The sequence below is a fragment of the Cnephaeus nilssonii genome, assembly GCF_951640355.1.
Source record: "Cnephaeus nilssonii genome assembly, chromosome: 17".
Lineage (NCBI taxonomy): Eukaryota > Metazoa > Chordata > Mammalia > Chiroptera > Vespertilionidae > Cnephaeus > Cnephaeus nilssonii.
Window position 1 is genome coordinate 42894042 of NC_137088.1, and position 27144 is coordinate 42921185.

Here is a 27144-nt window from a genome sequence, read left to right on the forward strand (position 1 = left end):
CCAGGCTTTCCTCGTGGACTTTCTGAAACGGAGTCTGAGGTCCTGCCACTTCTCTGCTTAAAGGGCCCGCGTGGCTCCTCAGACCCCACCGCAGCAGGCAGCACCCTTTTCTGTAAAGGGCCACAGAGCAAGGGTGTTAGGCTTTGTGGCCATTGGGTCTCTGCCTTGTCGCAGACAGTGTGACCCGGTGAGAGTGGCTGGGTTCCCATGGAAGTCCAATTGCAGAAAGAGGCTGGGGTGGCCCTGGAGCTGACCCCTGGCCTCCGGGATCCCTTCAGATGCCTTGGCCTGGCATTCTAGACCTCTTGCCATTTGACCTCAGTCTGCACAACCACAGCCTCACCGCCCCCCATTCTTTAAAACCTCAGAAGACACAGGGTCTTTTAAAAGGTTTCACCCTTTTGCCTGTGCTGCTTCTGCACATGAATTACCATCTTTTCTCTGTTCTTACTCTTCATATGGGCTGGATCTCGGTGCATTCCCTTACAGGAAGCTCTCACCCACTGCCCAAGGTCAAGGCCGCCCCCCTCTGTGCTCCACATCCTCTGTCTAAGCCTCTGATGCCCCCCCTTCCCCATGTGGCTACTCCCCAGTGAGATGCCGAGGGAGCGTGTGCTCTCATTCCCCTAGTACCCAGCCTGGAGTTTGGCTTGGAGAGTCCCCTGAACAAATGGTCATGAAGTTGACCCACCAATGGGCTGGTGAGTCTCGGAACCATAGGGAAGTATAGTGACGTGTAGGTGAGAATGTGCAAACCCAGCCAGGCGGTGGGAAGCCAGGGGCCAGCGTGGCTGAGGGGATATGAGGGTCAGGGAGCGAAAACAGAGCCAGGTCAGAACCTAGAGGACCCGTTGCACCAGGACCGTCTGGGAGCCCGCTGGCATCCACCTCATGGCCCAGACAAGGGAGTTCAGGAGCCAGGGAAGCCGTGTCTAGTTTAGGGCATCGGGACCAGGGAGAGGATGCAGCCTGCTGGAGTGAGATCAGAGGAAGCAGCCCGCATGATTAATGGGACGGAGGGACTGACTCATGAGGAAAGATTAAAGCGCTCCTTGGAGCTGGGGTACAGACTGAAAGGGGCAGATGATAGCAGGCTGCAAGTATGAGATGGATAAACACCCAGGAGGGAGCCACTGGCTTCATTGGGGCGGTGAAAACAGGGCTCCATCCCAGAAGGAGGAACTCATGCCTGTGGAGGAACTCAGATGTGGGGTGGACCCGGGGCAGTGGGGCTGCTGGAGCTGGAAGCACCATGGGGTGACTCTTTCAGAGAACCCTCTGCTCTCATCCTGCAGGGTCTCAGGTCTGCCTTGGTGCTGCCCTTAGCCCTGGGAAGCGGCCTCAGAAGTGCCCGCCTGCCAGGCTGGGAGGACTGACTGGAGAGGGCGCAGGAGGGCAGCTACAGGGAGCGGTGCCTCTGGGACAGACAGACCCATGTCCCTCCCTCTTCTGAGAGACCAGAGAGTGGACGCCAGGGCAGTGTGGAGGCCCTTTGCTCCGAAGCCAGGTTGCTTCTGCCCTCCCAGTTGTGGGTTGAACCCCAGATACTCATTCCAAACCCCCTCCTCCTGAGAGCACAGGGCCGCCCTCCCCTCTGCCTGCCTCAGGCCCAGCCTGCACCCTGGCCCACAGCTTCCTCGGAGGGCTCCTCCCAACAGGGATGGGCCTGGCAGACATTTTGGGAGGCAAGATTTACTTGAAACAGCATTAAACAGCCCCCGGGCTCCAGCATCAGCTGCCCTCGGGTATTCTCTGTATTTTCTCCAGGGCTGGGCAGAGCAGCTGGTGTCGTCTGACATCACCGTAGGCTGTTGATAACCAGTTCACCAAGGCCTGTAGTAGAGAGGCGTGCTGGACACTGGGTGACATTCGGATCACCTGGGGTGCTTTTCTTAAACTACCTGCAGGGTCTCAAGCCTGCCTTGGTGCCCTCCCAGCCTGGCAGGCGGGTATTTCTGAGGCCGCCTCCCAGGGCCAAGGTCAGCCCCAAGGCAGGCCTGAGACCCTGCAGGACCTCAGGGAGCTTCTGGTCCAGAGGGCAGGATGGAGGCGGAGTCTGAAATGGCTCCTCTCACCGACTTTTCATTCTGCATGCTGCAGCCGTGCGTGGTGGGATCCTAGGGTTCACCTCTCATTCACAGCCCTGACATTAAGGTGCAAAGATAGAGGACGAGTCTCTCCCAGCCTTGACTCTCAGGGCTTCCTTCAACGATGTCTTTAGAAAATAGCAATGTGCTTGATAGTTATAAGGGTAACAGCCCAAGACCTCCATGAATCTTGCAGTTCCTGCAGCCAACACAGCCCTGATTACCCAAGTGGGGAGTCCAACAAGTTTTAGGAGTATCAAGTGAACTCTTTTTTTTGTGTGTGTGATAATTGCGTATTTCTTTAGATAGATATTATTACTCAGGTTGAGGTTACTTCATATATTTAAGTAAAAGAAAAAAGCATGGAAAGATAACAATACTGGTAGTATTTAGACATGGCAAAAATTGTTGGTGTGGGGAGAGAGTGGGATTGTTTGCAAGGGACTGAAGTTTGCAAAACTGCCCTGGAATAAATGGTGTCCCGCAGGGAGTCCAGTATTCCCAGCGGAGTCTCATTCTTTCTTTTCAAACTCCTCCGAAGCTTTCTCACCACCCGAAGAGACTTTTTGCCCTGACTTGAGCACTTTCTGGAATGGTTCAGTAGGTACTTGGTCTTGGCTTCATGGAGAGAAATAGTGTGAGCTTGTTTCTTTCATAGTTCTGAGGTTCTACCCAATTCCACTTCCCAAACTTGCACATCACTTCTTCCCTTTCTGGTCCTCTCGCTAGGCCTGGCAATCCCTGTTGCTGTAGGGAGCTTTGCACAGACAAACAGAACGTGTGACTCCCTCAGTTCCTGGGGAGAGATCATGGAGATGTGAAGCAGTGACTCACTTCCGGAGACCAGCCTTACGACAAAGGCTTTTAAGCTTCACATCTCACTAACACACGGATAGTACACATTTTAGAAATGCCGGTTTCTAAAACGGGAACTCTTGGAGAAACAGTGATCTTCTGAATATCATTTCCCCCCCATTTCTGTATTTAGCTTGTGTTGGGGAAGAGGTAACCACAAATGATGAATTTTAGAAATACTCAAGTCACCTGCCTCTAAGAACCACCTGCCCCGTGCTCAGTTTGCTCTGTATCAGGAGTTCTGTGAGTGCAGGTCACCTTGGGAACCCCTTACCTGAAAGATGACATGTCATTGCTGTGCACATCACGTAAATGTAGTCTGTGCTCGGTTTTATCTGGTGTGCTTTATCAGCTTCCTCCCTCACAGGTAACCCTCAGTGATAACATTGCAGAGTTGTGGAAAGGGATCTCTAATGCCCTGTTTTCTTCCTAATTGCTCCCAGCTGTCGGCATTCAGATGAAACTCGAATTTTTCCAGAGGAAGTTCTGGACCGCCAGCCGACAGGTGAGTTACGGTCGGCACGGAAGCCTCGGCGGCGCTGCTATGATACAGGTGCTCACACGCGGGTCCCCGGAGCCGCACGTTGCCAGGTTTCCGATGAATGTTTGTAAAATGAACCACCAGCTGCTCAGATTACTGTTCATTTCACTGTGGAGCAAAGGCTGTCTGCATGTCAGACGCCCCGTGCTGGGAAGCAGGGACTTAGCTCCTATAGACAGTTATGATTCTGAGAGCAGGAGAGTGACCTTCCAGAGGATACATGTTTTCTTTTACTATCGGGGACTTTGGTGAATTGTCAGTGACTCTCTTCTAATCTTGTCACACCTGGCTGTTTACCTGTGCACTCCTTATTGCACTTTGGAAGGACTCCGCATAGCTGGGTTTGGCAAGGCGCCCATCTACCCTCTTGGGTCAGAGGGCTTCTCCGTCTTGGAGAATCTAGGGGTGTTCTCTCCTGGGCCTGTGTTCTAGGTACTAACTTCAGTGGTATTTGTCCAGTCATCTGGCAGAAATGGCAACACATAAGTGGCCTCCGTGCTAAATGTTGGATGACAGACCCTTTCTTAAATGAAGACACTTTAGGAAACTATAGACTAAGAACACAGATGGGAGTTTGTAAAGAAGTCACTGGTGATTCATTCATTTAAAGATAAATAATTACATAATTATATTTCTTGTTACTCAAAGATGTTTGAATTCTTAAGATGATATCCATGTTAAATAACAACATAGATTAAAATGAAAAAGAGCCAGCCCCCGTCTCCCCCCAATTATCTTTTATATTACCATTTGGAGTTGGGATGTTGGTATTGATCCAAGAGAGGGCAGGTAAGACTCAGTGTGGAGAATCCTGTTTAGATGGAATTTGGAATTTGTATAATAGGCAAGGACTTCGGTGGCTTGTCCTTGAGTAATTAAGTGGCCATAACAGACAAGGGATGTCGCAGTAACACATTTCCCCTTGCTTTCCCCTCCCGCAGTGCGCCTCTCTGGATGGCAAATGCTCCATCAGCTGCGATGACGAGGTAAGAAGGCCTCCTGGGGAAGTGATGGAGGGTCCCTTCTCACAGAGGAAATGCTGCTCAAACAGCCTGACTGACGAATTGATCTGAGCCAGTCTCCAAAACACCCAGGGATACTTGCTTTGTTCCTTTTTTTTTTTTTTTTCTTTCTTCCCCCAATCAGATAATTTATGAGAGCCTGAGAAATGTGCTTTACATGTCGCATGGCAGCACTATTGGAATTCTGACATTTTATAGGAAAAACTACAAATTACTGCCATTTGAAACTCACGTTACAATCCTCAAACCTTTTCCCCTATGTGCCATCTCTGTTTATCTTCCTAACAACCCAGTGACAGGGGTAGGAATGGTTATCCTGTTTTGCAGAGGGAGAAACTGAGGAGCAGAGAAATTAAATGATGTGCTTAATTTCATGTACTCAATGAGCTGAAAACCTAGGAAGTGAAAATTCAAAGTTTTTACTCTAGCATAGTGCTTCCCTCCTACAACTCTCCCCCCATTTCTCTCTCTCTCTCTCTCTCTCTCTCTCTCAGAGGAATTTAAATCCCACGCATGAGCAATAGAAGAAAAAAGTGTATCACTGCCATAAGTCTGTCTGTCATACTTATGTTTTTACAGCATTCAACTCCACACACCCTCTGCCTCATGCTTTAGAGCAAGCAGATGTGTAGTGGCCTCTCCCTTTGGCTCTGGTAGCCTTTGTCTCCTGTGTTAGCTAAACATTAGTCAACACATAAACTGGGACTTATAAATAATCATATATTTATATTCCTGCCGGTTACCACAAGGATTAAAGAAATCCTAGCCAAACATAATTTCAAACAGAAAACATAGAAGTATATTTCAAAAAACATAGGCAAAGGAAAAACAAGTAGAGAACTGTAGAAGGGAGGAAGTTAAAACATACAATGATCAGTCCCCAGAGATCTGGCTGCCAGTTTTAAAAAAAAGAATCATAGTTGTGTGAGTGAGTCAATATCCAAAGAGTAAAAGCCAAGCAATCAGCTTTTCAGAAGAAGCCCAACTTCTTCTGTCAGATAAAAAAAGAATTTTCCCATAGCCAATAGCAAAGAGCTTCCTATGATGTTTTATGACCAATACCCTTTCAGTAAGTTTGGGACTCCCAGTCATAGGATAGACATGTGGCCTCAAACCTCTTCCCTTCTTTGGGACATTTAGTGCCATATTGGAGTTCTCAGCTCAAAATAACACAGCTCAATAATAACATTAATTAAACTGTTAACTTGTACAGTAGGTACAATTACTAATTTCAGTTTGCTGTAAGAAAACTGAGGACAGTCAGTTGGTTAGTTGGGTGACTGTATGGATGGTTGGTTGGCCATAGTTGTTTGGTTGGTTGATTGGTTCGTTAGCTCATTGGGTGGGTTGCTGCTTGGTTGGTTGATTACTTGGTTACTAGTTGGTTGTTTTGATGGTAGATGGAAAGTTGGTTAAACAATTTGATTAATAAAGCCTAAGACAGTAATTTTCTTACAACCCACTTTGCCTCTGTGCAGCCTCACATATAAAAACAAGTAGAAATAACAACTAGAATAGTCATCAAATCCACAATTAAAATACCATATTTTTTTATTTTTTAAATGCTTTTATTGATTCAAAGAGAGGAAGGGAGAGGGAGAGAGAGAGAAACATCAATGATGAGAGAGAATCATCAATTGGCTGCCTCCTGAATGCCTCCCACTAGGGTATGAGCCTGTAACCTGGGCATGTGCCCTGACAGGAATCAAACCGTGACCTCCTGGTCCATGTGTCAATGCTCAACCAGTGAGCCACACCAGGCAGGCGAAATAGCATATTTTTTAAAAAGTGGAAATGGATTTCTACTTAGAAACATCCAATATATGTTTGTTGTCCAATGACTGATTTCACAGGTGGCACAGTGTGGCAGTTAAAGGAGCAGGCTATGGAGTTCGGATAGATTCAAACTGTGACTCTAACAGTAATAAGCTACAAGAACTAGGGCACATTTTTGAACCTCTGTGCCGCAGTTTCCTCAGCTCTGCATTGGGGATAGAAATAGCCACCTCACAGAGTAATGGTGAGGAGTGAATGAGATGATATATAAAAAATGCATGGCACGGCTCCTGGCAAAATTCTAAGCACTCCGTAAATGTAAACTATACACCAAAAATATCTATGATTTCCTTCTTGCCCTCGAGTAGCCATTCACCTGATTCTAAAACCTCAGGCAGCAGTGGCACATGCACTTTAGGCAACTGAACGTTTCTCCTGGGCACAGTAAACACAGGTAAGATGCCCTCCTCACTGATGATCATCTTTAGCAGGCATCGGGATAAACGCCCATTCAAATGTCATTTAAAGTTTCACATAGCTTGAAAACTAAGCATTGCATTTTCTCTGATTTCTGAACTTGGTCTGATGCCCAAATGTCCTCATTCGGCTTTGAAACTAGCATCCATTTCCCATTTTGACTCTAATTTTTGGCTTCAGGAGACCAGTTGACTTAGTTTTAAATGGAAAAGCCAGTGAGGCCCCTTTCCAACCTTTCTGATGACTCTTCCCATGTGTTCTTCTCCTTCCATAACTTTTGATTAAGCCTTCAAGACTGTGTCCCTCTTCTCTCTCACCTGCCCTCAAGTGATCAGGTCCCATAAAATCAGCTGCGGGGGCTGATTAAATTAACATGCTTATGGCTTCTTCTCTGCATTGAAGATCTGGCCCAACCCCCTGGACTTATAGCCGTGCTTTGCCTTGGACTCACTCCCGCCCCTCTGTCTCACCCATCAGTGCACTCCATGGGCCTTCGCTGAGTGCCCTGGTCTGGTGGGTGGAGTCGGGATGGCCAGATGTTACCATGTCTTGTAGAAATGCATCTTTGGTTGGTCCAGGCAGTGCTTGAGCCATGTGCCTTAGAGGGACTGCCTCTGAGCCTGACTGGAGACTTTTAAGGAGCTCCATTCCACTGAGGGTGAATGTTAGCTTCAGAGAGAGCACAGAGGCGATATTCATATGCTCACTCATTCCTTCAAGACATGTTTACTGAGCCTGCATATGTGCCTGCCACCTCTAACCCCTGGGAGTCAATGGGAAGCAGAATCAGAAATGGAACCTCGTCCCATGGGAGCTCACTGGTTAGCAGGGAGACAGCATGTGTGGTTATCAACTGAGGCAAGTGCTGGGAAGTCAACTAATGTGGGTGGTCAGGGAAGACTTCTCTGAGGAGCAACATTTAAGTCACATGAAGATGAAAACGGAGATGACATCTCAAGGCATGAGAAGCCATTTACAGGCAGAGATCACCACATGCAGGGTGCTGAGGGGGCAAATATGGAAATAAGGTTGGCATTCAGACAGAAGGGAAGAAGGAGGGCCATGCCCACCTGTGTGTTTCATTCATGGAAACCATTGTCTCCTCACTCCTCTCATTTTCTTCTCCCACTCCTTTCCACCGTCTCCTGATGAAGGTACAGTGTTTTGCAAAGACATTGGAAGATGAGAAGTTTTTTTCCTACGGAGGCATTTGGAGAAGGTGTGAGGGTAGCAAGAAGGTAGAAGATTTCATATTAAAAATCAGCTGCCACCTTCTCTTGTTCCAAAGGAATAGAGATGAATAGTCATGACTAGACTTTTAGACATTTCCTCTGGAATCTGAAAGACCTCCTTGATGTATGACAAGCTGGGGGAAGAGCTAAATCAAGTAGCCAGGTGCCTACATCTCTGCACCCACCCAGTCCAGCCAGTTGAATAGCTATTGAGGGCAAGGGCACCAGTAACTCCCACCAGGCACTTCTGTTCAAAGTGACCCCTTTGCAATAAATTTTTCAAAAGACAATATTTTGATAAGTGAACAAACAAAAAAGAAACAAACTCATCGATACAAAGAACTAATTCATGGTTGCCAGATAGGAGGGGAGTTGGTGGGCTGGGTGAAAGAGGTGAAGAGATAAAGAATTACAAATTGGTAGTTACAGAATAGTCACAGGGATGTAAAGTACAGCATAGGGAATATAGTCAATATGTTGTGATAACTATGCATGGTGTCAGATGGGTACTAGACTTATCGGGGTGATCACTTCATAAGTTATATAAATGTCTAACCACTATACTGTACACCTGGAACAGATATAATATTGTATGTCAACTGTAATTGAAAAACATTTTTAATTATTTTTAAAAGACAGTATTTTGATATGATAGTTGACCTATGATGAAAAGATACCTCAAGTGATATGAAGTAAGGGTCAGTCTGTTCCACACTGGATATATTGTGAGACCTGGAGAAAAGGGAGTAAGAAATGTCACCTTAGGTGCCTGAGATGTAAAAACTCAGGCCCCACCCTCAGATGTAAGAGCCCAACCCTCTCCCTTTTCCTTTCCCTTTTTTCTCCCCTCCCCTCTCCTCCCCTCCCTTCTCCCCTCTCCCCTCCCCTTCCCTCCTATCCCCTCCCCTTCCCTCTCCCCTACCTCTCTCTCTTCACAAATGAAAACAACAGCCAGTATAATGCTGGGCTTCTAAGCAATCATTGTTCAGCCTGCACCAATCAAAGCAAACAGAAGTCAACCCCCTCACCATCCCCCCAACAAAAGACAGAACAAAAAGCAACCAAGCTCAACCAATCAGCCTCCACAGCATCTTGCTATGAACTATGGAGCAAATTCCCTTTCTAAATGTATAGCATTAAAATACTTGATGGCACACAGTAGGTGACCAATAAACATCATTTGCTGAATGAATGTGGGCACAAGTTCTTTGAGGGCTTCCTATGCATGCTGCACTTCACAGGTGCTCAGCACTGGGCACTCCCCTCCCACTTAATCTTCTCAGCAACCCCAGGAAATAGGTGTTGCTATCTCCATCTTTCAGATAAGAAAACTAAGACTCAGTGTTAACAGATTTTGCTCATGGTCACACTGATACCAAATGTCCGAGTCTCTGATTATCGAGCTAGTACTTGAGCCTCCGGGGGCTAATCCCACCTTTCTGTTAACACAAGCTCAGTGCTGCTTCTCAGCCCAGGCTCCCTTCCTCACCAGCTTTCCTCGCTGTCTATGATTTTACCCAGTGAACATGACCTGGTTCTGGGCTTTGTCCTCAGGTTCTGACTCATCTGCCTTTGTGCCCTGGAATGGGATTTCTCTGAGCAATACTGAGTCACCAAATAATTGAAGAAAGATGTCCTTAAAAAAAAAAAGAACAAAAAACTTCTCTTTGCCTCTCTCCCTCTCTGTCTTATCTTTCATTTTCCAAACAACCTCACCCCTGGAGTAGGTGCTCACAATATCTGTCAAAACTTAGAGCTAAATTTCTCCAATTTCAGCTTGGACAGGGAGATGGGCAGACACCTTCCAAGATATTTGGCTTAATTTGGGGGGAAAGTAGCCTAGTGAGGGAAAGCTAAGAAAATGTCTCCTCTATTTCCTTTTGTTGGGGAGGGATATGGAAAAGTCTATTGAATATTATTTATTGTAAAGAGACATAGAGGAAGCAATTGGTCAGACTGGAATCTGGCTGATTCTGTACCAACTATTCCATAACCCAGCATCCTGCTCCCCTGATTCCAGTGAGCTTATTTCACTACACCGCACTTCCCAATAACAATTTAATCCAAGTGGTTGTTGGCAGGGAGGTCTGTTCAGGAAGTCATTGTGGTGACTCAATTTACCTAACATGAAAGTGTTGCCTATGAAATGTAATAGCACCTGTCAGAGTCAGCGACCCAGGTCTGCATCAATGACACAGCACCCTTACTTTTGACCTGTGATTTTCTCAGTGACTTGTGAATTACAACATTGGCAGTATCTGTTCTTGGTTAATAGTGTGGCCAAGTCTATTAATAATCGGTGTAACCTTGAAATACAAACTTACTCATAAACAGTATGGTTTCTTCTCTGCCATTACTTCCTGTCATGGAATCCTAATTTAAGGAGGGGAGATATGAATTTAAAAATAATGTTAAATGGAAGTATGGTCCAAGAAGTAAGTGCCAATTGGTAGTCAGTGTAGAGCTAATGCGCTGCCCCAGCGCTTACCAAGGAGAGCGTGCCTGCTATGCTGGAGCCAAACTCGAGGTCCTTTGGAGCACGGGGAAGCTTAGGCATATCGTTCTCTGGAGCCAGACCTCCTCCTGTTCCTCTTCCCATCACCAACTAGTAGGATGTATACCAATTGGACCAAATTAGGTGGATCATCAAGTGTATTTTTAAACTCTAGCCTATAATGGGCTCTTTTTCTTTCCTAGATTGTTCCTTAGCAAGTGGTAGGGACGTACAGAAAATCCCCCTCAGCTCTGTTTGGACAAAGTCTCTTGATTTCAAATATTAACTCAAAAAGCGTGTGTTGCCTGGACGGTGTGGTTCATTGGTTGAGCAACAACCCATGAACCAAGAAATCACCAGTTCGATTCTAGGTCAGGGCATATGCCTGAATTTCGGGTTCGATCCCCAACCTACTGTTGACTAGAAGCCTTCCCAATAACATAAACGATTGATGAACACACACGCCCAGTGTGGTTCAGTGGTTGAGTGTCGATCTCTGAACCAGGAGGTCACAATTTAATCCCCGGTCAGGGCACATGCCCTGGTTGCAGGCTCAATCCCCAGGATGGTGTGTGTAGAAGGCAGCCAATCAATGATTCTATCTCATCATTGATGTTTCTATCTCCTCTCCTCTCCCCTCCTCTCTGAAATTAATAAAAATATTAAAAAAAGAAAATACATTTATGTATTGAAAAAAATCTGCATAAAAGTGCACTGGCACTATTCAACCCATGTTGTTCAAGAAGCAACTGTATAATGTTTCTGATAAAATTATAAAATATCACAATATAGAATCCTTCCATTTACATTTGAATTTCTGAGGATGATCATAAGGAGGCTCAAAGAGGTAGAGTTTGATCAATTTTCCCAGGAGCTTCTCCTTATCCCTTGCTACTGAAATCATTCTCTTTGGAAGCATCTTTCGTATTATCTGTGGTGACTTTTTTCTTTCCGCATATGTTACCTCTGACAGATCCTAATGGGCCGGTGGCTTCCTGTGTGATAGGAGCTGATCTCCAACTGATCTTTCATGGACTTCACAAAATCTTGGCTTTTTCTCAGGATTTTTAATTGACTTTATACTCTATTTTCCTTGTACCTGCCTTGTGTTGTCCAATATTTACAACATTAGACAAACAGATAGATATTAACCAAAGATATAGGTCTAATAGCAAGAGCACTAATTGGCTAGGGATGTTTGAGGAGGAAGTAATTTTATAATTAGGGATGGGGGTGGTTCATGATGACTTTTAATTCTTTACACATCTGGAACGATTTGGAGAGTCAATATCTGAATATGGAGAGTGCGCCTATACTCCGTGTATATTTACTGATTGGATGGAAGTTAACCTCTCTTTGACTCAGTGTCTAGATCTGCAAAATGAGGACCATGACATTCAAATCAGCAAGGATTTGGAGTTGTCTAATATGACCCAATGTAAACTGGATTAAAACTCATTGGAGTACTAGTGTAATGTAAAAAAAACAAAAACATTGCTGTCTAAAAAACTTTCTACAGTGATGGAAATGTCCAAAAGTAGACTCATTAGCTACACCTGGTATGAAACACTTGCAATGTGACTAGTGCAACTGAGGAACTGGATTTTTCATTTTAATTCATTAACTTACAATTAGATTTAAATCTGCATGTAGCTCATGGCTGCCATATTGGACAGCACAGCTCTATGATGTCGCTTCCATAATGTTGTCTCCAAAAAAATGGACAAAGTTGGTCAAGCTTCCCACCAGGGCCAGAGTAATATCCATGCAGCTAAGAGCTTCTTCAAATAGCAGGAGTGTGACCAGGTTACCCAAGCCATTCATCTGGCCCCTCTGAGTAACGGAGAGAAACCCCACTGCTTACCAGAGCCACCCACTCTTTCATAGAAGGTGCTCACAAGCTTCTCATTTTCTGCTAATTCCCCACCACTGCCTAGTCATCAGGGATGAGTCTCTCTGAGCAGCTCAGTGCTGCACCTTTTGTGCCTGATGAAAACCAACTCCATGGATAGTTAAATGTCCCTGAAAACACCAGCCCTGTGGTGGCCTGCAGCGAGGGGGAACTCAGCTCAGGGTAAAGATATGTTACAAATTAAATGCTGCAGTTGGTATGTAAAGCTGCAATAAATAGAAACTGAGTTACATCAAGGACGGAATTAAACCTTAAGTTTAAACTCCACAGCACTGTAATTAAAACTTAGCCTGTAGCAAATCATTCACTTGAGATTAAAGTAGTGTGGGGGAAGCAGAGGTTTGGGCTTACCTTGCTTTCCACAATTTATAAGTCTGAGCTACCAAAAGCTAACAGCCCTGCCCCCAAATCCAGGTCCCAATTAAAAACACAGTTTGAAAACCTTTAGGAGGCCTGAGGGGCCCCTTTAACAGAAGTCTGCCCCTTCCCCCACCCCTGCCCAAGTCTATGAACAAATTAAAAAATATTGCCTGGTCCCCTGATGGTCTTCTGAGCTGACACGGTGTTTTCATTAATACATCATTAGAGGAATGACATTGTGCTGGTGTTTTGCTTTCAAACCAGCCTGCACTTCAACCACTAAGAGTACAGGCTTGGGGCCTCTGCACACTTTGTTCCTGGGAAGTATTATCCACATAAAGAAAAAAAAAAAAAGGAAGACAAGCTGTAATTCATAAATTTTTAATGCGTCTTCTTTTTCTCCTAATCTGGGATGTTCAGGCTTGCTTGGTGTTTAATTTTTGTTTGTTGGTTTTGCAAAGTAAACACCGGGGTTAGATGAACCATGGCCTTAACTCCTAGAGTCAGCAGGCCGTTCCAACTCTCCCACCACAACCCAAAACAGGTTTCTCTCCCATTGGAAGTGCGTCCTTTTGTGCGAACACAGTCCGAGGATACAGAGTTGAAACTGTGGTATTTTTATTTTCTAGACTGTGAACTGTTACCTCATAGACAATAATGGATTTATTCTGGTGTCTGAAGACTACACACAGGTGAGAAATTCCTATCAGCTGAGAGTAAGGAGCTCGGATGTGCTTGAGTCAGGGAATGCAAATTGTGGTGTTAAAACTTTGAGACAATGATCTATATTTAAGAGGTAATAGCAGGAGATTATAAACCCTTATTTCCATCCCTTTAAGAATGTCACAGCCCACTTCTCAGCAGGCCCCAAAGAGTTTTTACCTCCCAGTGGGGGTCTGGGGGTGGGTGGGGGCAGTACAGAGCCCAAGGTCTGCTCACTCACTCATAAAATGTTCAATTTATAGAACTCTATGCCTCAAGGGTAGAGGTGCCTTAAAGAGTTTGGGCAATTTTAAGGAGGTTTCCTCCTTTTGATATTTTATCTTCATATTTATATATACACACAGACACCGATATATATATATATATATATATATATATATATATATATATATCCCAACATAATTATTCTTTATAGCTTTCTTTCTGGTTTTTGCTTTTTAAAAATTAGTAATCTGAGTTCAAGGATTAACTTGTACTCCCAACACTGAGGGACAAGGATCCAGAGATAGACAAAGAATGTTCTTCATTTGAGGGAGCCGTGTGCAGTGCAGGGGCAGGAGGGAAAGAGATAGAAAAAAACAAAGAAACAAACAAGCTATGGGGCTGAGCATAGAAGTCTCCAGTGTATTCAGAAATCAAAATAAGAGTTAAAATTCATGGCATTAAAACTTTGTGCATTAATTTTATTTTTTTTGCAATTAGAAGTCAAATTAACATATTAAAAGAAGGTACAATACAGGCAGGGGTAGCAGTGCTGTGCAATGTACAGGTAAAGGTCCTGGTGAGACCTCTCTTTCTTAACTAGTTTTGGGAACTTGTGCACATCACCAAACCTGCCTGGGCCTCCTGGCGGGCTCTGTGAAAGGAGAATGGTTGACTACATCTGGTTTCTTCTAACTCTAATATTTGAGGATACTGACATTTTTATAATGAAGTCCCATTTAAATAATTTGAAATTCTTTAGTAGCCAACAATACAGTAGACCCATTATTGCTTAATAAATTAATTAATTGTCCTTAAGTGTGGCTTCGTAAGGTCAGAGCTTAATGCTCGTTAATGTATAAATACAGGCCGGAGGTAGCATGTAGAATTGTGCTTGCTTCTTTTCCATCCATGAGATTGCTGTGGGATTTTTAAATGCACCTTTGATGGGTGAAAACTCATACTGTTGACACTCAAACTGCCCACACCCCATCTCCTCAGAGGCTGAACATCATTGGACATTGGCTAGTTAATGGCTATTAGATAAGAGGAATAAGCCCACAAAACAAGGCGAGTCTCAGAGGGAGCCGGGAAGTCCATAGGCCAGTGGTAATACACCTGTTATGCTGGGAGGAGAAACAGTAAGATATTCAAGGTATGGTGATGCACAGAAACTAGACTTTTGGTGGTGAGCATGCTATAGTATCCTATCTAATAAAAGAGTAATATGCAAATTAACCATCACTCCACTATACCCACAAGCCACACCCACCAGCCAATCAGGAGCGAGTATGCAAATTAACCCAACCAAGATGGCTGCAGCCACGGAGCGAGCAGGAGGCTTGGGTTTCCCAGGCAATGGAGGAACCAAAGCTTTCTGCACACCCTGGCAAGCCCAGGCCTCCACTCAAGGCTATAAAGTTTCAATTATAGAAGATAAATAAATCCCAACAAAAATGGCGGCAGCCACGGAGCTGGAGAGAGCAGGAGGCTTGAGTTTCCCCCGGCAATGGAGGAAGTCAAGCTTCTGAAGCCCTGGCCTGCCTTGGCCTGTGCTCAAGGCTACAAAGTTTCAATTATAGAAGATAAATAAATCCCAACAAAAATGGCTGTGGCCACGGAGCAAGCAGGAGGCTTGGCTCCGCTCAAGGCTACAAAGTTTCAATTATAGAAGATAAATAAATCCCAGATACTAGGGCCTCCCCTTGGGTCGCCGGGGAGTGTGGCCAGAAGATAAATAAATCCCAGATACTAGGGCCTCCCCTTGGGTCGCTGGGGAGTGTCGCCGGGGAGTGTGGCCTGCAAACCACCACAGGTCCCTCGACCAGGCCACCCCATGCCCCAAGGGAACCCCCACCCTGATCTGGGACACCCTTCAGGGCAAATCAGCTGGCCCCCACCCGTGCACCAGACCTCTATCCTATCTAATAAAAGAGTAATATGCAAATTGACCATCACTCCAACACAAGATGGCTGCCCCCATGTGGACACAAGATGGCCACCACAAGATGGACAGCAGGGGAGGGCAGTTGGGAGGGACCAGGCCTGCAAGGGAGGGCAGTTGGGGGCGATCAAGCCTGCAAGGGAGGGCAGTTAGGGGTGACCAGGCCAGCAGAGGAGGGAAGTTGGGGGCGACCAGGCCTTCAGGGAAGGGCAGTTGGGGGGGACCCAGGCCTGCAGTGGAGAGCAGTTAGGTGTGACGAGGCCTGCAGGGGAGGGCAGTTAGGGGCAAACAGGCTGGCAGGGGAGCAGTTAGGCATCAATCAGGCTGGCAGGGGAGTGGTTAGGGGGTGATCAGGCTGGCAGGCAGAAGTGGTTAGGGGCAATCAGGAAGGCAGGCAGGCAAGCAGGCAAGCAGTTGGGAGCCAGCAGTCCTGAATTGTGAGAGGGATGTCCTACTGGGATCGGGCCTAAACGGGCAGTCGGACATCCCTTGAGGGGTCCCAGATTGGAGAGGGTGCAGGCTGGGCTGAGGGACACACACACCCCCTCCCCTGTGCACGAATTTCATGTACCAGGCCTCTAGTTACAGATGCTAAATTATAATGGTGTATGCCAGGGCTGACCAGCAGCCCCTGAATAACGGATGAACAGATTACGCCCTCACAGTTTCACTGTGAAAGAGAGGGCTAAGGGATTGCTGGCTCAAGGGTCCAAGCAGCCTTGATTGCCTGCCTTGTTAGCCTTTTATTATAATAGCAGTTTGAGATAAAGTTTATCTCTAAGATACAATCAGTAGGGGAAGTAATTTTGGAAGGACACATGTGTTTGCAGTGTCCTTTAAGCAAAGGCACCCAAAGATGAAGATGAAGGATTCCAGTAAACACCTGGGGGTCTTCAAATGCACAGACTTGTTTGGAAAGGTCAAGGAATAATTAGGGGCGCCGCCTTCGACACTCCCCTAAGTCTCCCCTAAGTCGGAATTCCGATAAACAGGGCAGGCGGCCTTCCACACACTCCCCTTTTCTCAGAATGTCCTTTGTACAAACTTTCCAACCAAGTCTCTCGTGCTCCCCAACAGGTGTACACCTGAAACTTACATGTTATGAACCAATGTTAGCACAATTTTTTTAAAAAAAAAGAAGAATCATTGATGGAACAAGAACCCAAATTAATAACCAGTGAGGAGGAGCTCTGTCCTTCTGCCAGAATCACGAAGGGCCAGGACAGGAGCCCGATCCTGGGGGATGGAGGGTGTGGGGTGTCTTCCAGTGTGAGTCCTGGACCAGCCAACAACGTGAACCATGAAATAGTGACTAGCAAAGCCATGGCCTTACACATGGGCTCTGCTCCCTGCTGGACCTCTCCGGGGAGGAGGCCCGCCGCCCTGTCCCGGGAGCCTGCCTCTGCCAGGGCTTGTTGGATGTTGTCTGGTTTCCTGCACCCCAATTAGGATAATTCTTCTTCATCTAGGAACCAGTTCCATTGGCACTGGCCCACTTACACACATGTCACACCAGTGTCCTCTCGCTCCTAGCGGCCTCACATGCCAGTTTACCAAGTGTCCCTTAGTGGAAAGGCAGTGCTCAATATTCAGTCAGAGAAATGTTTCCTATTTCTGTCTCCTCCTCTCCTGACTTTTTGGCAAAGTGCATGTAGGCTTTTCTGTCTGAAAACTCCGAGGAGCATGATTGAGGTCACTCAGTTGCGAATGGGATCGGGATTAAGTTAACACAAAGCCTATGGACCGTATTAATTCAGGCTCCTAGAGTAATGCCCTCCACCCAACCACACATAAGTTATAAATCCTCGGAGCGGCCACAGTAAAGAGAAGGGTTCTCTCCTGGTAGACACTGGCTGGTGCCAGGGCTTTGGCTGGGAAAGGCTGGTCTGCCATACTACATGCCCCTTCCCTGAGGGACACTGGAGGGATGAGGGCTGCGGGAGGACATTGACCCTTCATTCAGAGTTAGCGAATCTCGACCAACAACTAGATTTTTGAAAGAATCAACTTGGGGTGGGAAGGACTGCTAGGCCTCAGAGGCCCTGAAGACAGCCCCAGGTAGGGGAAGGGTAGGCCATTGGAATCTGACTGCCAAGCTGTCTCCTCAAGGGGCTGACTGTCCTCTTTCATTGACATATGCACTGCCTGCCCACGGGCAGAAAGAGAGTTTCTCAGAAAGTGATTTTGAGAAAGGACATGTTCTCAGCTATAGGAAATGGTAGAGGGCCGATGAAGAGAGCTGCTATATTTCCCTAAACAGGTCATCCAGGAATTATAAACAATTCTTTTATTAATGCTTAGGAAGCCCCTTCACAGCCTGTTTCTATCTGTATGAAGTAGTGTTTTAATCACAAGGGATTGCGTGCAGATTAATGCTTCCTCTATCCAGGGTAGTTGGTGTGTGTATGTGTGTGTTGTGTGTAATTCCAGCACTCAGCATGTGCTATGTACTGCAACATCCCCCACCCCGCCCCTGCCACGCATTGCAGACCATTCACATCTGCTTACTAGTTTGCTCACACCGTCTAGTGACTATGAAGACCTTTCCCACTTTTATGTAAAACCCTGAAAACCTGCCTTTTGCTCCTGTCGGCTCCGGGACGCAGACTGTGTCCATTTTTCTTCCTTCTCTGGTGCGTGGGCCCATTATTTCTCTACACTTCCTCACGGGTCTTCTTTTCTTCCTCGCAGACTGGGGACTTTTTTGGTGAGATCGAGGGAGCTGTGATGCACAAATTGTTAACAATGGGCTCCTTTAAAAGGTAAGATTTTATGGCCCCCTGCGCCCCCCGGAGAAAGTTTGCCTAAATAAAATAAAACAAACCAAGGTCAAATAAAGCAAGCCTGGACTTGACCCCGTGGCTGCTTTGCACTTGTGTTCATGCTCCAGAAGATCTCGCTGAAACCCGATGCCTCTTCGCGAGTGTTAAGAGTCTTAGAAACTCAGCTCACAATGAGTTTCCTGTTCACCCAGCCCAGAGTTTATTGGAGGCCAATGTTGAAGTTGGAGCCTGCACTGGGACACAAGAATATCAGTCTCAAATAAGCGATTGCAAAAAAAAAAAAAAAAGTTTTCACCTGGTCAAAAAGGGGTGCATTTTGTCTCCACTTGACAAGCCAGGGAGATCTGGACCTCAGGGATGGAAAGTGATATTTAGAGACTTGATGATATAATTGTATGAAATCAAGTGAAAGGTCTCAACACTTGCTCCCAGCTGGAGGTAAGTTTAAATCTGTTGCTAGAAGCAAACCCAGATGGTGCCACATTCCACTGGCGGCATATACTACTCAACTGGGTCCGGAGAGCTCTCGTGGACCCTGAGTAAAGCTTCCTCACAGTCCGTCCCAGGATGGCAGCCCTGCTCTTGGGGCACCAAAGCCTATGGGAAAAGCCATCACCCCCAAGAGATCAGGGTGCCAGGAATGTCCCCCAGGTGTCAACCTGTCTCCCTTCCCTTGGCCTCCCAGGCCTCTGGAGGGATGCCTTCATGGGCATATTTGATGCTGCTGAATATATAATTGCAGGAAATACAAGGATGGGCCTCAATGCACCAGTGGCTGCTGGTGGGGAGGGCAGTCTCCCCGTGGATCCCTCTCCTGCAGCTGAGTGGCCAGGAAGTGTTAGCTCGGGAAATCAGACTTTGAAGCCAGTCAATAGGACCATCTGAGCACTGTGCTGAAAGCAGGGAATTCAAAACTGATGGCCCAGTTTTTGAGATTCCATAGCTTGTTTGTGCCAGAAGGAGGGAAAAAAGAAATGATACAGAAATTGGCCAAAGTCCAGCCCTTCTGCAATCTCTGACACACTTGCTCCCAGGAGCAGACTGCTCACTCCTGCTCATGCTTTCTCTGGAATTCAAGAACAGGCTTTAACTTGGGTGCCAGGAGTCGTGGTGCACATGCGTGAAACTGCTGGGAGCCGGGCTGGGATTGCTATGGAATTTCTCTGGATGTCTTAAAGCGTCCAGGGCACTCCTGGAGTGTCTGCTGCCCAGGGCACCACTGGTGTTGCTATCTTTATGTGGGTGTGTACATTTGTATCGTGTTAGCATGTTTTCAGCTTGGGAGTCGGGGGAGACCAAAGAGGAAGAGTAATCACACACCTGTTTCTCATCTGAAAGCAGATTTTTTTCAACTTCTTTAACAAAATCTGTTTTTTTCTTTTCCCTTTTGGATATTTCTTTCACACAGTTTGGTGGGAGAAAGAACGGTTGTAGAGTGGAATTCTAAATTCCTAGTCTTCTCCTTAATGTGGGTGAAGTGTGGTTGACATGAAGCTAGAACATTCTCTCGCTATGAGAGAGTACCTAATGTATTTGTGAAAAGGGAAGGGCTGGGGACTTTTTTTCAATGTTAACAGCAACTGCTATCATCTGGGAGTGAGCTGACAGACCTCCTGAGCCTATTGGAAGGGGCCCCTCCCAGGGACCAGGAGAGTTTGGGATTAGGAGTCGATGGATTGGGTTTGAATCCAGGCTTTGACTAGCTGCATGACTTAGAACACGTTACCCCTCCAAGCTTTGGTTTCCTTTTAGGGAAAATGGAGATGATAATGCTAATTACTTCCATGGGTTGCTGTCCGAGTTAATAAGATAATGGTAAGCATAAGGTTCTGACACGGTGCCTGGCATATATCAGGGCTCTGTAATTGCTGGCTGCTGCTGTGACCTTGGTCGCTATGGATCTTGGCTCAGCCTTGGCCCCAGGTGATGCTTCCGCTGCATCCACGCCTCTCACAACAGGCTTCCACCACACCTGGGATGGCGTCTCCAGTGCCGGTGCCCTGCAGTCCTTGAAATCAGACATCCCTGCCCTGGCCCTTTGCAGCACACAGTGCTTACGCACAGCACAGGTGGACAGCCCCTGCATTCGGAGACCTGTGTTTCAGAAGCAACACCTACGAACCAACTTACAGGATGTAGCTGCAAGTCACCGTCAGTGGTCTGGGACAGAGGTCGGGCACATGTTAATCTGAGACCCACCCCCACCCCAAACTAGGACACATGGAGGTGGAGTTGCTCTGGCGATGTGGCTGGGCCCAGATAAAGCTCAGGAATAGGTCTCTGAGATGGCCTTTGATCTTAGCATCATGATCAGTGCCCGGATGGCACTAAGTTTTTTCTTTGATCTGCTCATGCCCAGTCCTAAACAAATGAGTTCCATATACAAGAACCCTACAAACCATCTTTTCCAGAAAGAGCGCTCAAAGAGAAGAGCACCCTTTCCCTTTACCAACCTCCCATCTGTGACCTCCTCTGGCCCCTGTGTGCTGCCTCTCCCTGATGCTTGCCCGTGTGGCAATGGACTCTTTCCTGGAATGTTGGGCCACTTGCCTGGTGACCTGGTGGTCATTCGATCTAGCAGTCCCATTGGCGGGAAAGGGCGCCCACTTCTGCGTTGCAGGACCCTGTAGAAGGAAGGGAAGCCACCGACTTGCGTGAGCAAATGACCAACTTGAGGAAGTGTGTGCAAACAATCTAGGAGACACGATGGTCACTCTTGGTCATTTAGCTGAGTCTCTGACATGACTCTGGCCGCCCCCAGCTGGCATATGACATAGCGTCCAGGGGCCAAATAATATACCAGGCGCTTCAGCAGTGTGACAATAATGACCACCACGGCGACCTTCCCTGAGCACCTTCCACGCACCAGGCCTGGGTGGCACCTGAGAGATCTTACCACTTGCAGTCCTTTCCAATAACCCTGTGAGACCGGTCTAGACAGGACTGGCTGCACAATCAAAGGGACACAATGCAAAATGACCCCGTGGGGCCCTTTGTTCCCAAAGTGTCAAGAATTTCAAGACAGTGACAGCAGAGCATTGAACCAAGCACAGGGCCCTTCTAAGTGAGGCTTCTATGCAGTGACACAGGCCAGTGTGCCCATTTAGCCAGCCCTGGGTATAAATATACCCATTTTATAGATGGAAATAATGACGTTTGGACAGGTTAGGAACTGGCCCTAAGTCTCTGTGTATCAGAGCTGGATTCAAACATTCTGTGGTCTGAGCACAGAGAGAATTTTCTAGCTTCTGTCCTTGTCCTGGTTCTACGTAAAATTAGCGCCTGAAGCTTCCTTGAGCTCCTCTGGGAAGTGGAGGATGGCCTAGGAGGATGCTGTCTCAGCAGTGTCTTATCTGGGCAGGCAGGGCTCTCAGGATGGGGGGCCCGCTGAGTGATATGATCCCCCAGATTTCTTCTAGCTGAAGCTGACAAACCATTGACCCAAGCCATGTTCCCAGGCTTCACGCATTTTCTCATAAGATACCGTATGCCTGGTCAGCTTTTTGTATTTCAAACAGAGAGCTTCAAATACTCCTTCCTCCTTATCACGGAAAGTAAGTGAACTCCCTGAGTGGTGACTCATTTAGGGCTTTTCATTTTAGCTGTTTTGCTTTTTCGCACATGTTCATGTCTAGCGAGTGCCTTACGTTTATGTTTCTCAGAATCCACACTCTGTGGTTCCCTTCATGTCATCGGCAGTGACATCTCCCCTCTGACAACTAGTGAGAGAAAATCTAGTTATCGCGCTTCAAAATATTTTCATTGTAATTCATTTACCCCTCCTCATTTCCTTGCCCCAAGTGATGCAAATTCAATGTGAAATATGAAGGGAAAGTGGGGAAATGGACATAGCCAGTCGCAGGAGAGTATCCAAGGCTCCTGACAGGGCCTTGGTGATGCCTGGACTTGAAATAAGACTCGGGTTGAGCACCAGAATCACCACCATGAGGCCTCAAACAGATTCCTCAGTGTCTTTGAGCCTCTGTTTTTTTTGTTTGTTTTGTTTTTGTCACCAACATATGGACCTGGTGGTGGGTGGTTTTGTCAACCAAAACAAGACCTGAAAATGCCGTGCAAATTAGAAAGCTTTGCAATCAGGAGGTAAAATCAGCTCCTGGATAAGAGTTCCCAAAATCTGAGAACTTCTTTTTTTTCTCTTTATTTTAGTCACTAATGACACCCCAAAGGTGGTTACTGCACAACACTTACCTCCACAGCACAGCATTCAGGGTGGGCGTATGGCCCTGGCCTCTACCAAGCTCTTCTAGAAGGTTTTCAAACACACCTATGCCGGGCTGCACCCAGGAAATTCATGTTCAGTGCAGGGGAGGAAGCCCAGGTGTCGATGCTTTATAAAAGCACCCACGTGATTCCCATGTGCAGGCATGGTCAAGAAATACTAAGTTGAAGATACCTGGTTATTAGTCTAGATGCTGGCCACTTCAGAGCTGCTTGAATTTGGGCAACTTTAACTCACTACATTTCAGTGTTCTCTGTAGCAACATGGAACTGAAATGTAATAATGCATGCATTTAACAAACATTCTTGTGGTTTCTGCCAAGGGGTCTTCCCTTGTTCTTTGTGTATCTAATTAAGCTTGAGGAAGGAAAGGCCAATTGGGCACACCTGGCCTTTGGCTTGCGGAGAAATGAACCGCTTGCTAATACTTTGTTTTTGCCTTGGGATCTACTGATGGTTCCTATCTCTCTCGGCTGTGTCTTTTCCATTTTTTTTTTTTTTATGTCCTTGGTGCATCATGCCTAGGCTTTCACCCTCATGAGACATTCATACGCTCCCTGTGGGTCTGGGGAATGTCCTCCTCACCTTGCCCTCCACACTTTCATTAATGGAGTTGGCTTGTATAGAATTCCCTGGGGTGGCTCCTTCTGCTATTTCCCTTGCCTTTCTAGAAAGGTGACCCATCAGGTAGAATTCAAAGTTTGGACCATGTCTACCCTGTCTCTATATGATGGAGCTGCCCCGGCTCAGTGACAGATGGTGACTTGGGAGCTTTCCCTGTCCTGGGTAATTACATTACAATTCAGCAAATGCCCTGGCCTTGGAGTCTAGAGAGTGTTAAAAGAGAAGTCTGTTATGTTTGGATGTCTGCTTTCCTTTAATGCCGACTGCCCTGCTGATGTCTAATACTCAACAACTCATGTAATGAATGTAATGGCTTTTTGGCTTCCTGTTGACCTGACCGTGGCCACAGAAGTATGCTTTGTCAAAGGTGGTGTCGAAGGGACAAGAAGACAGATTGGCTTGGACAACTGTGTTTCTGGGCCAAGCCTTCTGGAGTGCAGAGACTCTGAGATTTCCATGCACCGCTCTTTAACATCCTAACGCTGCTGCTTGAGGATGCCTGATTACAGCAAAACAATAGCTGCCCTCATCTTCCTCATAATGACAGCATGTCTGATGCACTGAATACTATCTACAGGCAAAGCAGTATTCCAGCATTTCCAAGCATTGCCTCAATTAATCCCATAACAACTCCATGAAATAGCTGCTACCATTATATCCACTTGACAAAAGAGGAACTGGAAGTAGAGGCTCCAAGCATTTTAGTAACTTGTCCAAGTTCACGTACAGCAGTGAGGGAGGGAGATGGAGTTTGAACTCGTGTCTCTTGGATTCCAGATTCTAGACCATGGTTGGTTCATCACTACTTATCCTTCCCATCATTGGAGCAGACTAAGTATCTTCTGCAGAGATAGTTATTCACATTCAGGCTTGTTTGGCTTCAGGAGATAGTGAAAGAAAGTTTCTCAACAAAACGTGGAGTCCAATGGATCAATTAGTAGCTGGCTCTACTAGAAATGATAGGAAATCACAAAATACCAAGGAGTTAAAGAACATAGGAATCTTTTTCTCTTTTATGTGAAGATAGTCTGAAAATACTAATTTGGGGGCCTCATGTAGTCATCATGGATGTATGATTACATCTTTTTTCTCTACTTTCCTCCAAGTTGGCTTTTAATTTCAAGATTACTTCATGGTCCAAGATAGCTGCTGAGAACCAGCCATCAGATCTGCACTCTAGGTTGGCAGAAGGAGGATTTAGGAAGGTCCAAAAGGCCAAGTAAAATTCGTTATTAAAATCAACTTTAATAAATGTATTTTATTAATTAAAGGTGTATTTATTAAAATATTTACTCCCATACAATACATCTGCTTGATCTCATGGCCTTACCTAACTACACAGAAACCTGGAACATGTGCATATTGAAAAGTCAGAGTTCAGCTTGACAGAGAAGTGAATGGATATTGGCAAACTATGATCATCTCTGCCACAGCCAGCCTGCCCCAATTTGCTCCAGACCACACAAGTCCTTTACATATTGCATCTGGCCTCCTGCGATATCCACTCTGAAAAGCTTCCAGAGTTGAGGCTGTATTCACAACTTCTAGTTTCCCCCACACTCTACATGCCCAGCATAATCCTGAACACAAATGGTCATAGCCACCATCTAGCTCTTCGGTCCATGATGCTCGATCCCAGACAATGAAAGCAGAATCACTCAATAACGCCTATTGGGTTTCACTCATAATATTAATGGCAACACCAACACTCCTAGGTACTGAGATACTGAGCCTCAGGTATGAGCAACACACTGTGCTAAGTGCAGCGCAGGCATTACTGTGGTGTAGTTGCTGAGAAATGTAGACATGGCTTCATGAACTTGGCAGAGCCCAAGGAGGCTCCCCCAGCACCCAAGTTTATAGCCTCAAATGGGCTTTGCATTAACTCATTCCCCAAGCAGACTTCAGCTGTTTCTTTCTGTTTCTTAAACAAAGAAGCAAAAGAAATTTAATCTTTTCTTTGTGGGATTAATCATGATTCCATTTTCCCCTTCTCTTTAACAAGCAAAGCTAATTTTCATGGAAGAGGCAGGTGAATGGGCAAATGAGCGGCTGGCTGGGTGCACCTCCAGGGCCCCCAGGCATGTTATCCTTTGACCAGGATTCTGGAGGCTTCGTGGGCTCTCCGGGGCCACGTTATTTCAGAGGACACTCTGGTCTTGGCTCTGGGTGACTTGCATTTGTTTATCAAATCACTGCTGCCCTCAAGGTGATGAGAAATTCTGTTCACCCTTGAGGTCTGCAGGTGGCACCTATCTAGTTGGTGAGTGAAGCATGTACCTGTATTAGTCTGCTAGGGCTGCCACAACAAAATATTGGGTGGCCTATTTATTTTCTCACAGTTCCAGAGGCTGTAAGTCCAATATTAACTTGTCAACAGGTCTGGTTTCCCCCGAGGCCTCTGTCCGGGACAAGATGGTCTTTATATCCAAATGTCCTCTTCTTAGAAGGACTCCAGTCAAATCAGAGTAGAATCTACCCTAAGGGCCTCCATTTAATGTAATCACATCTCTTAAGACCTCGTCTCCAAATGCAGCCTCATTTTCAGGTGGTGGGAGTTAGAACTTCAACTTATACTTTCTGAGGGACACAGTTCAGCTCATAACACACCCCTAACTATGTCCAGACTGGTACCCGGCCCTGGGAGGAGTTGCCGGTTTGTATGAGTTCCAGTTCCTGCCTGTAAGAGGAGGAAAAACAAACCCAGGAGAAATAATTAGCAAGTGGGTGCATCCCATTCTAAAAGTTACAGCTATCAACCCTGGCTGTCTATCGGAACTCCTTGGGAAGTTTAAAAAACAAACGAACGAACAAACAAACAAAAAATTGATACCAGATCCCTAACCCTGACCAATGAAATCTTGGGGGAAGGGTGATGCCTGGGCATCAGCACGTATATACTTTAAAAAAAAAAATACCTTTCCAGGTGATTCTAAAGGGCAGGCAGGGTTGAGAGTTGCTATTGTAAACAAATGGCAACCAGTAGGTTTACAAGTGGCCTTGGAAATGGGGAGTAAGTGTACATCCCATTTTCTAGACACTTCCACTGAGACCTGTTCACAGGAGACTCTGAGGTTATCCTGTGAGGATCCTTGCTTGAGAAGCAGTTTAAATGCACCGCTTTAAAGAACAAGAGACCTACAGCGAAATCCCAGCCGCCCCACTTGGCAGTGCTGTAATAACCTTGGAGCAGTGACCTCACCTCCTGAGCCTCGCGTCCTCGCCTATGAAACATAACCATGCCCCTGACATCAGAGCGAATGCAGAAAGTAATTGCTCATATCTTAGTGTTGCTGCTTTTATTACCTGAGTGAGTCGCTGACGTGATCAGTATCTGCAACTATATTTTTTTTAATATTATCAGCACCTGCCGATGAAAAACACGTGGTGCTGATAGACCCTCTGCTTAATCTGTAGAACGAGTGAGGCTTTTCTCAGGGCCCCCCCTCTCAGGGGTTCTGCACTGGACCCTGAGTGACCCCAGCACCCTGTGCATGGGCACCTGGCCATGCAGCCACGTGACGCTAATTCGCTGCTAATGACAGGTGCTCACACCAGATTTGTTTTAGTGATTTCCAGTCTCCGCGTTCACGGCAGCGGGGCCGGCTGTGCACACTCAGCACCTCCGCTGTCGGCCGTGCTCTGCTGGTCCTCAAGGACAGGGCGAGCTCTGAGGACGGGGTGACCGCTGCCAGAAGGGGAGCAGGCAGAGCACCTGTTTGGCCCTCAAATCGCAAGACTGGGCTTCCCGCTCCCCTGGCTTTCAGAGAGGTCAAGAGCAAGAAGGCTTCCGTGGCCTCAGCCCCTTGGTTAACAACGCCCTGTTCCTGCTCCATGCCCACCACGGGTAAGTCGAAAGCAGCCCCAGAGAAC

At 46.5% G+C, this 27144-nt stretch overlaps 1 protein-coding gene across 1 annotated transcript in view; it reads left to right on the top strand.

Moving 5' to 3' along the window:
- The window catches only part of CACNA2D3 (calcium voltage-gated channel auxiliary subunit alpha2delta 3), a gene marked incomplete at both ends in the record, with an annotated part of 817125 nt that overhangs the window by 710968 nt on the left and 79013 nt on the right, over nt 1–27144 (top strand). The window contains 4 exons of the mRNA XM_079795466.1: nt 3386–3447; nt 4425–4469; nt 13386–13448; nt 18317–18387. Coding sequence (XP_079651592.1) covers nt 3386–3447; nt 4425–4469; nt 13386–13448; nt 18317–18387 — 241 coding nt within the window. The remainder of the gene's footprint in view (nt 1–3385; nt 3448–4424; nt 4470–13385; nt 13449–18316; nt 18388–27144) is intronic.